The 14,113-nt window shown below is 47.3% G+C and overlaps 1 protein-coding gene across 1 annotated transcript in view; it reads left to right on the top strand.

The window, feature by feature from the left end:
* The window catches only part of PIK3AP1 (phosphoinositide-3-kinase adaptor protein 1), a 111,230-nt gene that overhangs the window by 93,475 nt on the left and 3,642 nt on the right, over positions 1–14,113 (top strand). The window contains exons 14-16 of the mRNA XM_007119499.2: positions 4,825–4,980; positions 9,595–9,665; positions 10,989–11,107. Coding sequence (XP_007119561.2) covers positions 4,825–4,980; positions 9,595–9,665; positions 10,989–11,107 — 346 coding nt within the window. The remainder of the gene's footprint in view (positions 1–4,824; positions 4,981–9,594; positions 9,666–10,988; positions 11,108–14,113) is intronic.

Here is a 14,113-nt window from a genome sequence, read left to right as displayed (position 1 = left end):
TTAGTCTTTTATTTGTGTAGGTCTGATTTTCCCAGCTACAGCCTGTCCCACAATGCCTAGCACAGTGTTTTGCAAGCAATACAGCCTAGTGAATATTATTGATTTTGACTTTTTGGAAGAAGAGGGGTAAAGAGGATACAACCGTGGCAGAAGGTCAGAGGGGTCAGATTCCTGCCTGGGTGACTAAGTTTTAAATGTATGCTGCCACTAGCCACCCTCATACCTGTCTGCCTCCTATTTGAGAGGAGGAAAAAGGAGAGAAGGGAGAAAATCTGTTTCAAGAACTGCAGTCATCCTAGGGTCAGACAATAGGGTTCTAGGTGGTAGAGGGCTGAGGTGCCTTTCAAAACTAGAGCACATGAACCCAGAGGTCAATAGAAGCCTTGATTGAATGAAACATTTCAAGCTTTTAAATATAGGTAGTATCAAGAAAATTGCGATTTGGTGGGGCATGTGGTGTTTGAAGGCCGGTGAGTCATAGTGTTGGAGTCATGTGTGCTCAGCAGCCTGGGCTCCAGAACCGAGCTACTGGTGTCATCACACATGTACCACCCACCCAGGCTCCACCTGGGCCCACTGGAGAGATGGAAGTAGACAGACATGCAGGGCTTCCCTGGTGGTGCAGTGGTTGAGAGTCCGCCTGCCAATGCAGGGGACACGGGTTCGTGCCCCGGTCCGGGAAGATCCCACATGCCGCGGAGCGGCTGGGCCCGTGAGCCATGGCCGCTGAGCCTGTGCGTCCGGAGCCTGTGCTCCGCAACGGGAGAGGCCACAACAGTGAGAGGCCCGCGTACCACAAAAAAAAAAAAAAAAAAAAAAAAAAAAAAGACAGACATGCACGCTGAGGCGTAGAGGGTTGCAGGCAGGGGCCCTGGGGCCAGCAGGGTTAAGGTCAAGTTCCTGCACACTGTGTTCACCCCTAACTAGCTGGGAGCCATGGGCAAGATACTTTACCTGCCTGAGCCTCAGTCCTCATCTGCAAAATGGCACAAATAAAAGCGCCCATCCAGGAGAGTCGCTCTGAGGATTCAATGAGTTAGGGCATAACTAGGGTCAGGCACAGTGCCCGGCACATGGAGGCACTCTAAAAACCACCTGCACACCAGCTGGCATCCTCTTAGCCAGGGCTTCCCAGGGAGAGTGCGCCGAGCTGGGACTCACCATCCAGGGGCCAGGCCTGGAATCGTGGCTTTTGACACATTTTACAAAGTTCACTCAAGGCTAATCAGGCTCCGAATAAGTGATACCCACCAGTGGCTCTAGTCTAGATTAGAATGGTCAATGTCTAAATTTTTCCAAAGGAACATGGTTTAGATGCCCCACCTTCCCTGCTACCCTACTTTTCAAGAAGCGGACGCCCGACCAGGATTTGGGGGTGGTGGTGGTGGTGAAGGGTTAAGTATTTTTACTTTTTACATCAAGGGTTTTAATTAACGTCATAACTATTAAAAGATTAAACTATGTATAATTAGACACTGAGCAAGAACGGCTGGGGACCACAAGTAGCCCACATGGGGAGAATGTTCTATCCATCAGCACCAAGAGTGTCCCTATATTTTTGTTTTTTATTTTGGTAAAATGTACATAAGATAAAATTTCCTATTTGCATGTAAATATACAATTTGGTGGCATTGAGTACACTCAAAATAACGTACAGCCACGAACACTATCCATTTCTAGAACTTTTTCTTCCCTGACAAGGATTTGAGCTGATGTGGGAGATGATCCTAGAGAACACAGGAGCCGGGGGCGGGGGGGAAGTGAGAGAGGAAGGAAAGGCAGCCAGTAGCGTGCAGTTAGCACCATGGAGACTGCAGTTTCATCTCCCTGGAGACGCTGGGAGTCAATGGAGAACACTCTGGAAGAGTTATCCCTCCCGCGGGACATTGAGACACCAGCTCCCGTGTCTTTGGGTGAGGCCTGCTGGGAGACGGGCGCTTGTAATCTGGCTCCCAGAGAAAGCTCAGGCAGTTGGAAGTTGGACCCTGTACTGCCTGGTGAGGCCCATGGTCATCAGAGCATCTGCCAAAGAGAAGGCATCATTTATTGTTGAGTAAATATGATATACTAGATCTCTGCATAAAACTCGATTGTGTATTTAGTACATTGTAACTTGAAATTGCCTATTCTGGGGCTTTTCACACTCAGGTGCTCCAGTGCTGCTGCATCCATGCTTGTAGGGGTAGCAGGTAGGAACTGGGGGGCAGTTGGGGATGGGGTAGGGGAGTAGATTAGGATTGGAACAGGGTTTGGGGCCACTTACTCTGCTTCAACCATTGCAGCTCCTTTTTAAAAAATCTGTTTTCTATACTGAGCTTCTGTTTTCACTAGAGGAAAGACTCCTGCTTCACAAAAAAAAACATTTGAAAACCATCGACACAGGATAACATTGACCTATAGGAAAATTAGGGCCGATGAATGGCATTTCTGCTTGAAGGACCTTTTCCAGGAATGGAGGCCACTCCACTCAAGGACTGACTCTATTCATTTGGAGACCTCATTTGCCTTAGAAAAGAAAAACAATGGTGATTCTTCTTTAATTTGGGTTAAAGGACCAAGGGCGATTAAAAAGTAACAAGTCTGTTCATAATAACTTGCCAGTCTTTCTTCAGCCCTGGGGAGTTGTTTTCCTCTCGCTGAGAAAGTGCAGAGCGCTGATGGTGTAGGAAATCAGAGGAGGGCTGGCTGACTCCTGACTTGCTGAACGCCCTGGCCCCGTGGAGGAGAATATCAATATTAGTGTTCTGGGCGTGTCTGTGGCCAGTGCACGGCCGGACCTGGAGGAGCAGGCTGGGTCCCAGGAGGCCTGGGTTCTGATCCCTGCTTTGTCACTGAATCACTTCATGTTCCAGGCCTTTTCCTTTAACCACTCTGTGCCTCAGTTTCCTCATCTGTGGTTACACCCAGCTTATCTGCTTCACGGAGTAGCAAAGTTCAAAGGAGGAATAGTAACACATGTGAAGGCACTTTGGCAAAAGTACTACGCACTATAGTGATGATAATTATTTTTCCTGGCAGTGTCCCTTTATTCAAAGAATATCAGGATTTTGTAGACCTTTAGACCGGCTCTACTTGATTTTTTGAACTGTTGACTCTCAGCTTTTTTCCTGTATATTTTACTTTCCTTCCTCCTCGAACTGTTCAGAGTCGAAAATTGCTTCATTGAAGTGAATTAAGCAGACAGGAACCTCCCTTTAAGAGACTGTTGTTAAACAGCTCGGTCAAAGCTGGGGTGGGGGGTGGGCGGAAGTGTCACCTATTTGGGCTCTGAGCCACCACGGGCTCACACCCACGGGTGGATGCACTGGCTGGTCTCCACCCAAGTGCTTCCAAGCTTGGGTGGGTGCCTCCCACTGCTCAGTTGTAACCGAGAGAGCACCAGGGCATGAAAAAGATCTGTGTTCCACCGAGACCTGGAAAGCTGGGTTAGGACTAGGACCAGACACTACGCATGGAACCCGAGTCTCTAGGATGAGGAGAGCTCGAGCTCACGCAAACCAGCAGTCCACTGTTTTAATATTCTCCATGCAGAATGTTGAGCACACTTGGTCTACCCGGTCCTCAACCTGCACTTGTTTACCCGTCTACCCTTCTTGGCAGACCTCTGGCTTTGGCAAGCAGAGCCACTGCTGCTGCTGTGCTCCCTGAACTTCCTGACACACCCATCCCCTAGCAGAGGAGAGGCGAGGAGGAAGTGGTTTCTTGAGAATGAGACCACATGTCCCCAAAAGTCGTCCCCCTGCCCCCCGCCACGCGAGGCCCCGCCCCAGGGCTTGGGAAGGTCCAGGGCCTCAAGGGGAGCCCTGTGACAGGAGATCACCTGGCTCTCACACTTCCCTGGAGAGGAAGCTGGTTTGGGCCCGCACAGATATTTTGTTCCACTTGTCAGCTGGAGTTGTTCCCTGCTCAGAGCACCCAGGGGTGGAAATCTAGGGAGGAAGAAAGGCCAACCACTGGTCAGGGCTAAGTCAGTAAAGAGGTTAGGTTAACGCTTTGCAGGGCAAAGGGATAATCTATCCTTCTGAATCTGTGGGGTCTCAAACCACTGATGAGCTTTGCAAGTCACAAAATCTTTCATGGGCCTGATGGACCTCCTCTCGTGAACTCTCTGGATCATTGCTGTCATTGTGGACCACCCACCCTTCATCCATCACTTATTAAGGGATTGAGAGGCAGTCTGAGTGGTGATTAAGGGCCTGGACTTTGGATCCTGGGTTCAAATCCCAGCTGTCCCCCTTACCGACTGTGTGACAGGGACGTGGGACACGCTACTTCACTTTTCTGTACCTTAGTTTCTATTGAGAATGTTGACAATAGTAGTTGTTTCATGGGTGTTGGGAGGATTCAAGGAGCTAAAAATACGGAAGCTCTTAGAACTCTGTGTGATGCACAGGATAACCTATTATTCCAGTCAATGGCATTCGCAACCCCTCCTCAGAAAGGGGAGTAATTCAGAGGGGTCGATTGACTTGACTCAAGCTCCACAGCTGGTGAGTGGCAGAGCTAGGGCCCCGGATATTTCCCTAATCACATGTTCTTTCTTCTACCTGATGTAAAAGCATTTCTCTGCCCTTTCTAACATTCCTCCACCCCAACTTTCTGTCAACAGTTGCCACACAGTAGTCTGTGGAGTTTCAGTGATGAATTGGACAGGACCCCCACCCTCTTCCCCCTCCCTTTCTCCTCCTCCTTCCCCCTCCCCTCCCCTCCCCTCCAGGCACCCTCCAGATTCAGGTGGAGGAGGTGGGTGGAGAGAGCAGCCCAGCAGTTTTGTAAATGGCATCCTGGTGCCTTAAAGCTAATCCCTTTTCCCTCTAATTCCAGACTTGGAGATCACAGTCCCAATTCGGCACTCACAGCAGCTGCCCGGGAAAGTGGAGTTTGGAGTCTATGAGAGTGGCCCCAGGAGAAGCGTCTTTCCCCCAAGGACAGAGCTAAGACGAGGAGACTGGAAAACAGACAGTACCTCCAGCACAGCAAGTAAGCAAGTGGCCCGCAGTTGCCTTTGGGCCTTGGAAATGTGCTCTGTTATGAGCCCAGAAGATCTTACTTGGAGCCTGATCTGGGCTTGGGAGGTGTAAGAAATGGGGGACATTTAGCCTGTGAGGTTTGCCTTTTTCAGGGCGCCAAAGATCCTTTATACAAATATCCCGTGAAGCCAGATTGCATGATAATTATTACTCTATTGCTTTTATAAATGAAAAATCCTAATCATAATATGTGTTAATATTTATTGAGCATTTACTATATGCTAAGCCTCTTCCACAGATTCTCTGATTTAATTCTCATAATCACTCTACAGGATAGGTATTATCACCTCTGTTTACCGAGGAGGAAACTAGAAACTTAGTGCCTTCCTCTAGGTTAAATAGCTAACAAGTGGTAGTGCTGGGATTTGAACTCAGGTGGACTGAATCCAGGGCCAAGACTCTTGCCTACTGTTCTTTTTGCTTCATCTGTGGGAAGGGGAAGGAAAGGGCACAAAGTCAGAAACATTAGAAAACAGTAAACTCGGATTTGAGAATTCCAACTTTACAGGCAAGTTGAGGATCTAATTTGGAAATGTTTTCCTTTTGGCTTGACAGCTTGAATAGGAGTCTGATTGCAACAAGGCAATACACGCTGATGTGCAGGCAGGAGCTGGTGCTTTGTTTCCAGATCCAGGGCGGTATTAGCTGACTTCAGACACACCAGCTTCACAAGCCAAATAGATCGAGTTTCCCTGCTTTCAAACATTTCAGTGTTATCAAAACAGCTAGGAGAGAAGTGAAAGAGCAAGAGACAAGCTGAATTTCAGGACTCGCATCTCCTTAAATGTCAGGTGGACGACCCCCACATGGATGTAGGAACTGGAAGGTCACCTAACCCAGGGGTTCTTAATCTTTTCTGTATCACATACCCCTTTGAGAGTCTGGTATATGCTCTGGATGTGCTTCCTATAAAAATGCACATGCATGTGTTTACACACACACACACACACACACACACACACACACAATTTTGCCCATCCATGGACTTAGGTCAAGAGCCTCTGAACTATTCCCCCTACTTACTTTATTAATAGCGTATTTGTAACCCAGAAAGGGAAAGAGTTTTGCCCAAGGTCCCACAGCCAGTCAATGGCAAAATGAGAGTAGAACCCAGCTCTTCTCTCTGCCACTGTTACCTGTCGAAACAGACCCAAAGCGTATCATACAACCACATGAGAAGCCTAGACTTAACAGAGAAGAAAACCTCCCCTTACATTATGGGGGTGATAATGTGTATCGCCCCCGCTTTGGGCAATTTAGAGAATTCTGGTAAGTTCAGAAATGGGAGTGATCACAGGTGGCAGAGGAAGCAAGGGACAGGCAGGCAGCCGACTCAGACGTATCACAGAGGAGAGGAGAAGTGGTATAGACACTCTTGGGGTGAGGGCAGGGCTTTCTGGGGTGGGGGAAGGGGAAATTTAACAAGATAAATGCAGAGTACTCACTTCGGGTTCAGATTAATTTAAACCATTTTATGCGTATGTTTTACTTTGAAGTAGCTTGGAGTGAGAATAGACTGGAAAGCATAAACTGTGCTTCTTACCTTGTATGGTGGTTTACTGCCCAGAGATGGCTATCTTATTGGGGTAGAAACTGTTATTAAATGACAGACCAGAGGATTTTATTTTACTCTGTGGCTGTAGACTGCGTCCAGGCCCTGTTGCACAGTTATCTATTGCTATGTAACAAACTATCCCCAAATGCAGTGGTTTGCCACATAATCATTTATTTATGTCTGATTCTAAACTTGGCCAGGAGTCAAGTGGGAATTGTTCACCTCCACCCGCTGTGGTCAGTTGGGGTCACTCATGTGACTGTATTCAGCTGTAAGCTCAGCATGGGCTGGAGCATCCACGATGGCCTCTCACTCTTCAGGGACTCTCTGCATATGGCCTCTAATTCAATAGCCTGAACTTCTTGTATGATAACAAGATCCATAAAGGGAGCATTCCAGAAGGACAAGCCCCAGTGTGCAAGTACTTATCGAGCTTTAGCTTGCATCACACTTGCTAACGTCATATCAGCCAGAGTAAGTCACATGGCTAAGCCGAGAGGGAGGTGAGGAGGAGGCTATACAAAGGTGTGGACCCTGGAGGTGAGGGCCCTTGGGTCACTAGTGGATAATTTGCCGTTTTGAGACTGGTGATGATGATGATGATGATAGCTGCTATAATTAATCAAATGCTTGCTCTTACAGGCTCTGTGCCAAGCCTGTTACCGTGCGGTCTCACTCTGTACAGCGGTGCTGTGAGACCAGGGGACAGAGGCTTAGGTTAGGCACCTTACCCTGGGTCACTTGGAAATTAAGCAGGGCATCTGGGATTCACATCCAGATCTCTCTATGTGCTCAGCCATGGGGACATACTGCCTTCCAAAGAGAAACAGTTCCCAGGGCAAGGAGGGAGAGGGAGGATGGCCCAGCTGTGATCCACCAACTGCCCCTCAACCCCCAGAGTCATACCCTAAAAACAGCACTATTTTATTATGGTGCAGCTGTCATCTCGGGAACTACAGGAAAACAGTTGCAGGTTAAATCTGGTTGTGACTAACATTTTAAGCACAACATATTAGTGTTATGTTTAAGAGAACAAAAGTTTCATTACAGAAAGACCATTGACCTTCTTCTAAGTTGTCTGGTTCAAGTTTCTTAAGGGTCATATATATAGGGTCATTTTTTTTCTCTCATTCATTCCTCCACCAAATATGGAGGACAGATCTGTGCATATGGAGCTAGACTTCATACTGGAGACATAAAGCTGAAAAAGAAATAGGGTCTGTCCTCAGGGGACTTATAATGGAGGAGAGAAGGTATAAAAATAGTACCAGTTAGATGCTTGTCTGATCCTTCTTTCCTGGTGACAAGGGGGTGGGCACTGCCCCCTTCCCCCAGCAAGAGTGAAGATGATGGGGGCTGGGGCCAGAGCCTCCTACCAGTGGTGCAGTCCAGACAGGTTGTGGCCAAGCAGGTCATCAGCCTTGGAGAGAGAAGAGGGCCAGCCAGGGCTGATAAACCAGGAGCGAAGGCTCAAAGCCAAAGGGTGGGAGTTAAAAATTCAAGAACACCAAGGGAAGGGACAAGGGGAGCTGGCTGGTGTGAATTTCCAGGATCCTGGAGCCAGTGCCTGGACAGCATTTTGCTCCCTCCTAGTGGATAAACTTTGGAAGGAATCTGGTTCGTTGTAAGGGAAGGGGATGAACAATGATGAATGACGTGGGAGGCTTGGCTCCACAGGGGTGGGAGCCCGTGGATGGGAGGGTTTACTTCCATCTGGGGGAACCTGGAAAGGTTTCGATAGCATTTGTCCTGAGCGTTGGGGACTGAGGAGGTTTTCGATTTGTGGATAGGAGTGGGCTGGGGGGAGCAGGGAGAAAAGGACATTCTGGCTGAGCAAGCAGTGTTATGTGTGGGTAGCTGGAGAGAAAGAGACAGGGTCACGTGCTCCTTAATAGACTAACTCTGAATCCCCTGGTTTCTAGAAATATTTTCGACACATTATTTTAAATTTAAAAATCTGCCTCCGAGAAACAATCCAAAGTTATAATCTTAACCTACTCTCGTCAAGCTAACATCTAAATTAATTAGGTCGAAGTTGGTACCATAATGAAGTCAAAACTAAGGCAATTTACCTGTAAACTAATATGATGAGGAGCTATTTTGAGTGGAAATTCAGCAGACCTAAGATCTGGCAATACTGTTAAAGGCAATATTGGTAAATTAAAGTCAAAGTTTTTAGTTGATTAACTGTTATTCTTCCTTCTTCACTGCTAGACCAATCATGTTCTTGAGCTTGTTCTAATGCTGTGCTGTCTGATACCATAATGTGGCTATTTAAATTTAAGTTCATTAAAACTAAATAAAGTTTAGTTCCTCAGTTGCACTAGCCATGTGTCTTACTAGCTACCAAATTGGATAGCACACAACAGAACATTTCCAGAAAGTTCTATTGGATAATGCTGTTTCAATGAGGTAGGTGATAAGTCCCCAACTTACATCCTTGAGCACCTAAACTCACACAGTCACAGTTCCTACCCTGCGTGTAAATTATACTTTTGAATCTGTGCTTTGTGTTTTGTGTCACACTGGCCCCTTTTTAGAAGGTATGTATACATGTGTGATACTCGCACATGCTGTAATTCCTAAATAGGTAAAAAAAACTTTAGCAACAAAAGTTGTTTGCAGATTTTAGAAATACCACTGAACGAACACGTGAGAACTAGAGCGTCTCTGCTTTCTTGTCTGTCAGGTCGGAGCTCTAATATCAGGTAGGGTTTTCATAGGGATTAAATGCAGTTGTGCTTTTAAAGCACATAACGTGGGGTAAGCCCTCAGTAAATGGTAGCTATAAAGCAAAAAGTGGTCATACAAAGATGAACCATTTCATTTTATGCTGAAAGAAAAACTGAACTCTAATAACATGGTAATGTTATTAGACGGCAGCATTTTGAAGAATCCCGTATGCACAGCTTGTGTATTGTTTCTATCAGTAAGTGAGAGCTAGAGTTCTGCACTTTACCTTACCTTGAGAGAATCCACAGTCCAGCTGGTTTTGTTTGCGCCCTTTAGGCAGCGCGAGTAACCGATCCAGCACCCGGAGCCGCCTCAGTGTGAGCAGCGGGATGGAGGGGGACAACGAGGTGAGAGCGGGGCCCGCACCCCCATATGTCTTGTCCCGGGGGGCCGCTTCACTGCAGGAAGTGGAAATCCAGGTGAAAGAAGCCCAATGCAAAAGGTCACCTATTGTAGGATTCCGTGTATATGAAATGTCCAGAAAACGTAGATCCATAGAGACAGAATGCAGATTGGTGGTTACCAGGCCTGGGGGTAGGGGAAATGTGGGTAAACTGCTTAAGGGGTACAGTGTTTCCTTTGGGGGGGTCATGAAAATGTTTGGGGACTAGATAGAGATGGTGGTTGCACAATATTGTGAATGTACTAAGTGCCACTGATTATTCACTTTAAAATGGTTCATTTTATGTTATGTGAATTTCACCTCAATAAAAAGAGGGGAAAGAAAGGAAGAGAGGGAAGGAAGAAGGGTTAAGCCAAAAGGGGTGAGAGGGAACTGGATGAGTATCAGGAATTCCAGGGGCAGTGGTCACCTTTCGGGGCTTGGGTCAGGAGCGGGGCATGCCACAGCCGGAGCCACTGTTCGCTGTACCTCCCCGAGGCCACACGCTCTTTTATCTCCTCTTCCCTGTGGGTATCTCCTTTTTCTCTCACTGCGCACTGGCCTTTTCTGCTTCTCCACATGTATAGTGGCAGACGGTCCCCCAAGAGCCACAAGGTCTCTGAGCAGAGTGTAAGTTGCTGCCTTAGGCTGCGGCCCAATTTGGGTCAGGGTGTGTATCCTGATCCAGTGACCAGCGGCTGGGATGTGCGGGGGAGGTCACATGGGTCACTGCCAACCCAGGAGACTCCCTGAGGTAGGGTCCTAGGGGTGGGCCGCCCACCAGCGCACAGCTTGTATGACCCTGTGACTGAGGACCAGTCACCGTTCTGTTGTCCCAAAAAGGGACTTTTGTTTAAAAATAAAATTTCTCCAGCCCTATCTGGTTACATAGAGCAGTGCTCCTCAAACTTTAACACGCATAAGAAATACCTAGGATCTTGTGAAAATGTGGGTTCTGATGGAGCAGGTGTGAGGAGGAGCCTGAGACCCTGTGGTTCTCACAAGCGCCCAGGCAATGGTGATGTCATGTCACTACTCATGTCACACTGAGTAGTGAGGAACAAGAGCTCGAATCGCTAGTGATAATTTGGGTCTGATGGTCTCCTCAGTGACTCTGGGAGTCAGTGTCAGTGGAAAACTGCCCTGGTATTGCTGGGTTGATTATCAGTCAGTAAGTAACCTTCAGCCAAAGCCTGGGGAGGACTGAGGAGCTTGCGGGATGGCAGTGTCCAACTATGCTGTTGCTTAATGTGATTTTCACCCTTCTTTCTCATCTTTTTTGCTGTAGGATAATGAAGCCCCCGAGGTTACCAGAAGCCGTAGTCCAGCCCCCCCCTCAGTGGACAGCACACCCATCGTGCCCCTTGAGAGGCCCCCCAGGGTGCCGCCCCGAGCCGCCTCACAGAGGTAACATCGAAGCTGACGGGACATTTTTTCCTCACTCTCTGAGTTTCAGGGGAGTGTAGGATCTGGGGACATCTAAAATGACCTAAGAATAAGCGCAGAGCTAGACTCACTGAAATGCATAATTTGGACACATTTCAATGTGGACTCTTCATTAACTTAAGGGATGCTTTATTCAGTTGCACATACTCTAAATAACAAATGCAATATTCTGTCAGTGAAATACATTGGTAAAGGTCAATGTTTTGCATAATTTTTATCTGGTTAGAATTCAGCTCCCAAATAACTAATTCCCTTGGCCGCATAGTGGGGACAGTGCCTTTTGGGGACCAGGAGATAAGAAGGAATTGGGAGTGGAAATAAAGGTGAGAGGCAGCAAGGTGTGGTGGTGGGGAAACACTGCCTGGGGAAGTCTCCGGCAGCCACTTGTGAACTTGGATGAATTATTTAACTGTCATGTGCCTTAATTTCCTTGTCCATAAAATGGAGATAGTAGGAACTTCCCTGGCGGTCCAGTGGTTAAGACTCTGAGCTTCCACTGAAGGGGGCTCGGATTTGATCCCTGGTCTGGGAACTAAGATCCCTCATGCTGCGCGTGGTGTGGCAAAAAAAACAAAACAAACAAACAAAAAAACAACGGAGATAGTCAATGATGAACTTGCTCACAGAGTCGTAAGGATTGTGTTTCTGGCCCTTAGTAAGAGCACAACAGTCTGAGTGTTTTTTATGCAGAAGGATGAGCCTATGGAGATTTGGAGCTGGGCATTAGACAAAACAGTGTGACTGACTTATGGGGCTCTGATGTATGTCTTTGTTTGTGTTCAGGCTTCTGGCAGGAATCTTTTTAAGGTCTTCTGGAGTCACAGAAGAGGTGGTCAAAGCTAGCTTGTCTGCCAAGGCAGGAAGGAGCCTTTGGGAATAAAAGCCTAAGCTTGCCTTGGGAGTTTAATTCTTTGATGTCTGAAATACAATGTGGGGCGGGGGGTGGGGTGGGGGGGGAGATTAAAAGGATGAAGTTTTTAACTAGGATTTTTTTTTTTTTTTTTCCATTTGAAACTTGTAACTCAAATGAACCTCATCAGTGAAATTTGTTGAGAAAGTACCACAAGGAGGCTTTTCCTCTGCTTTTCTGGAAAGAGCAGCTGACCCTGCACTGAGGATCTTTCCATTTCTCCCCTTGCTATTACTGCTTTTCCGTGTGCTCCCAGCAACATTCACGTACTCACACCTGCTACACAAGCCTCCCTCGGTCCCAAGCTGCTTCACACTCATGGAGCATGTTTCCCTGGTGTAGAATAGAGTTCACATATTAGAACATTAGCCCTAGAAGGAACCTTAGCAATAACCTAGTCCAATCACCTGAATTTGCATAATGTTCGTGCCCCTCTCCGGGAAGATCCCACATGCCACGGAGCGGCTGGGCCCGTGAGCCATGGCCGCTGAGCCTGCGCGTCCGGAGCCTGTGCTCTGCAACGGGAGAGGCCACAACGGTGAGAGGCCCGCGTACCGCAAAACAAACAAACAAACAAAAAAACATTCAGTGCGGTGTACTGATTTTCCCTATTGTCTGTCTCATCCATTATATTCTCAGCACCTTGAGGGAAAGATCCATGCCCATTTTACTTGCTCTTATATCCCACACCCAGGAGTAGATGCACAGTAGATAAATGTTTGTTGAGAGGAAGGAAGGAAGCAAGGAAGCCAGCCTAAGCTTACTCAAGTGGTAAGTGGTATCACCTGACTGTCCTTCAGCTTTCTCCTTTAAGCCCATGGTTCGCCAGGGCAGGTCGGGCGATGGAAGGAGACTGTCCATTTGTTTTCTCTGGATAAAGAGACAACCACACAAAACCATCTACTCCCAGGTGCCACTGCAGGACCTCCTGAGGATGTCTTTTGTTATTCTTTTCTACTTCTGCCTCCCTCTCTGGCTCCTGAAACGCCTGTCTTTTCCCAACTCTTTTGTCGTTTCCTTGACCTACGCAAACTTGCGTTCAAGAGACATTTAGTAAATATTTACTCATTGATTCATTCAATCCTCAAGTACGCAGTTCCAGGGTAGCACAGTTCAATTACAGCACCTGACAAAGCTCTCTTTCTTGACTTACTGACTTGCTTCCAAGAGAATTAAATATTGGTTTTACAGCACACATGTGGAAATACCATCTGCAGTTGTTGAACCCTCTGTAAATACATTCACCCAGGTCTGTCTGGAGTATCATTTAGTACTGTTCAAAAACCATCTAGACTAATGTGGAGGGAGGCTTCTAGGAAAGCAGACATGGAGTTGGGACAACACACTTAGCAATCCCAGGTGGAAGTAGTTGTGAGAAGCCGACTTCAGAAATTCTTAAGTCCTCTCTCAAGGGATCTCCCCACTGCAGTGTGTCTCCTGCCTGGCTGCATATTTGAATCACTGGAGTTTTAAAATATAGGTTTTATTATTATTTAGGTATGGCAAGGTCAGCAGATCAGGAGACAACTGCCTTTGAATAGGGAGTTTGTTTTACTCCTAGATCCCAAGAGGAGGGGGGCACATTATGCCGGGGTAGGGCACACAGGAAAGCCCCAGGTTTAGGCAGGAGAAATGTCAGGGAGGGGAGAAACATGGGCAAGAGCCTTTATTTTGGGTTCTGCAGGAAGGAACAAGTGAGGCAGGCTAGGCAGATTAAGGATTGGCTAGTTTGAATAATTTCAGCGGGCTCCGGGGCAAAGGGGCTGTCTCCAGTTGTCTGGCACCTGGCCCTGGGGTGATTAGGGCAGTGGATAGTGGTCCCGAATGTGAGAGTCCCATTAAAGGACGTGGTTGGGGTATGGGCTCTGGACTGGTTAGTTTGCATGTGAAAGGTGTGCTCACTGGGTCATATGGTAGTTCTATTTGTAGTTTTTTAAGGAACCTCCATACTGTTCTCCATAGTGGCTGTACCAATTCACATTCCCACCAGCAGTGCAAGAGTGTTCCCTTTTCTCCACACCCTCTCCAGCATTTATTGTTTCTAGAGTTTTTGATGA

Source organism: Physeter macrocephalus, chromosome 20, assembly GCF_002837175.3.
Source record: "Physeter macrocephalus isolate SW-GA chromosome 20, ASM283717v5, whole genome shotgun sequence".
NCBI classification, from domain to species: domain Eukaryota; kingdom Metazoa; phylum Chordata; class Mammalia; order Artiodactyla; family Physeteridae; genus Physeter; species Physeter macrocephalus.
This window is presented reverse-complemented; position numbering and strand designations above follow the sequence as displayed.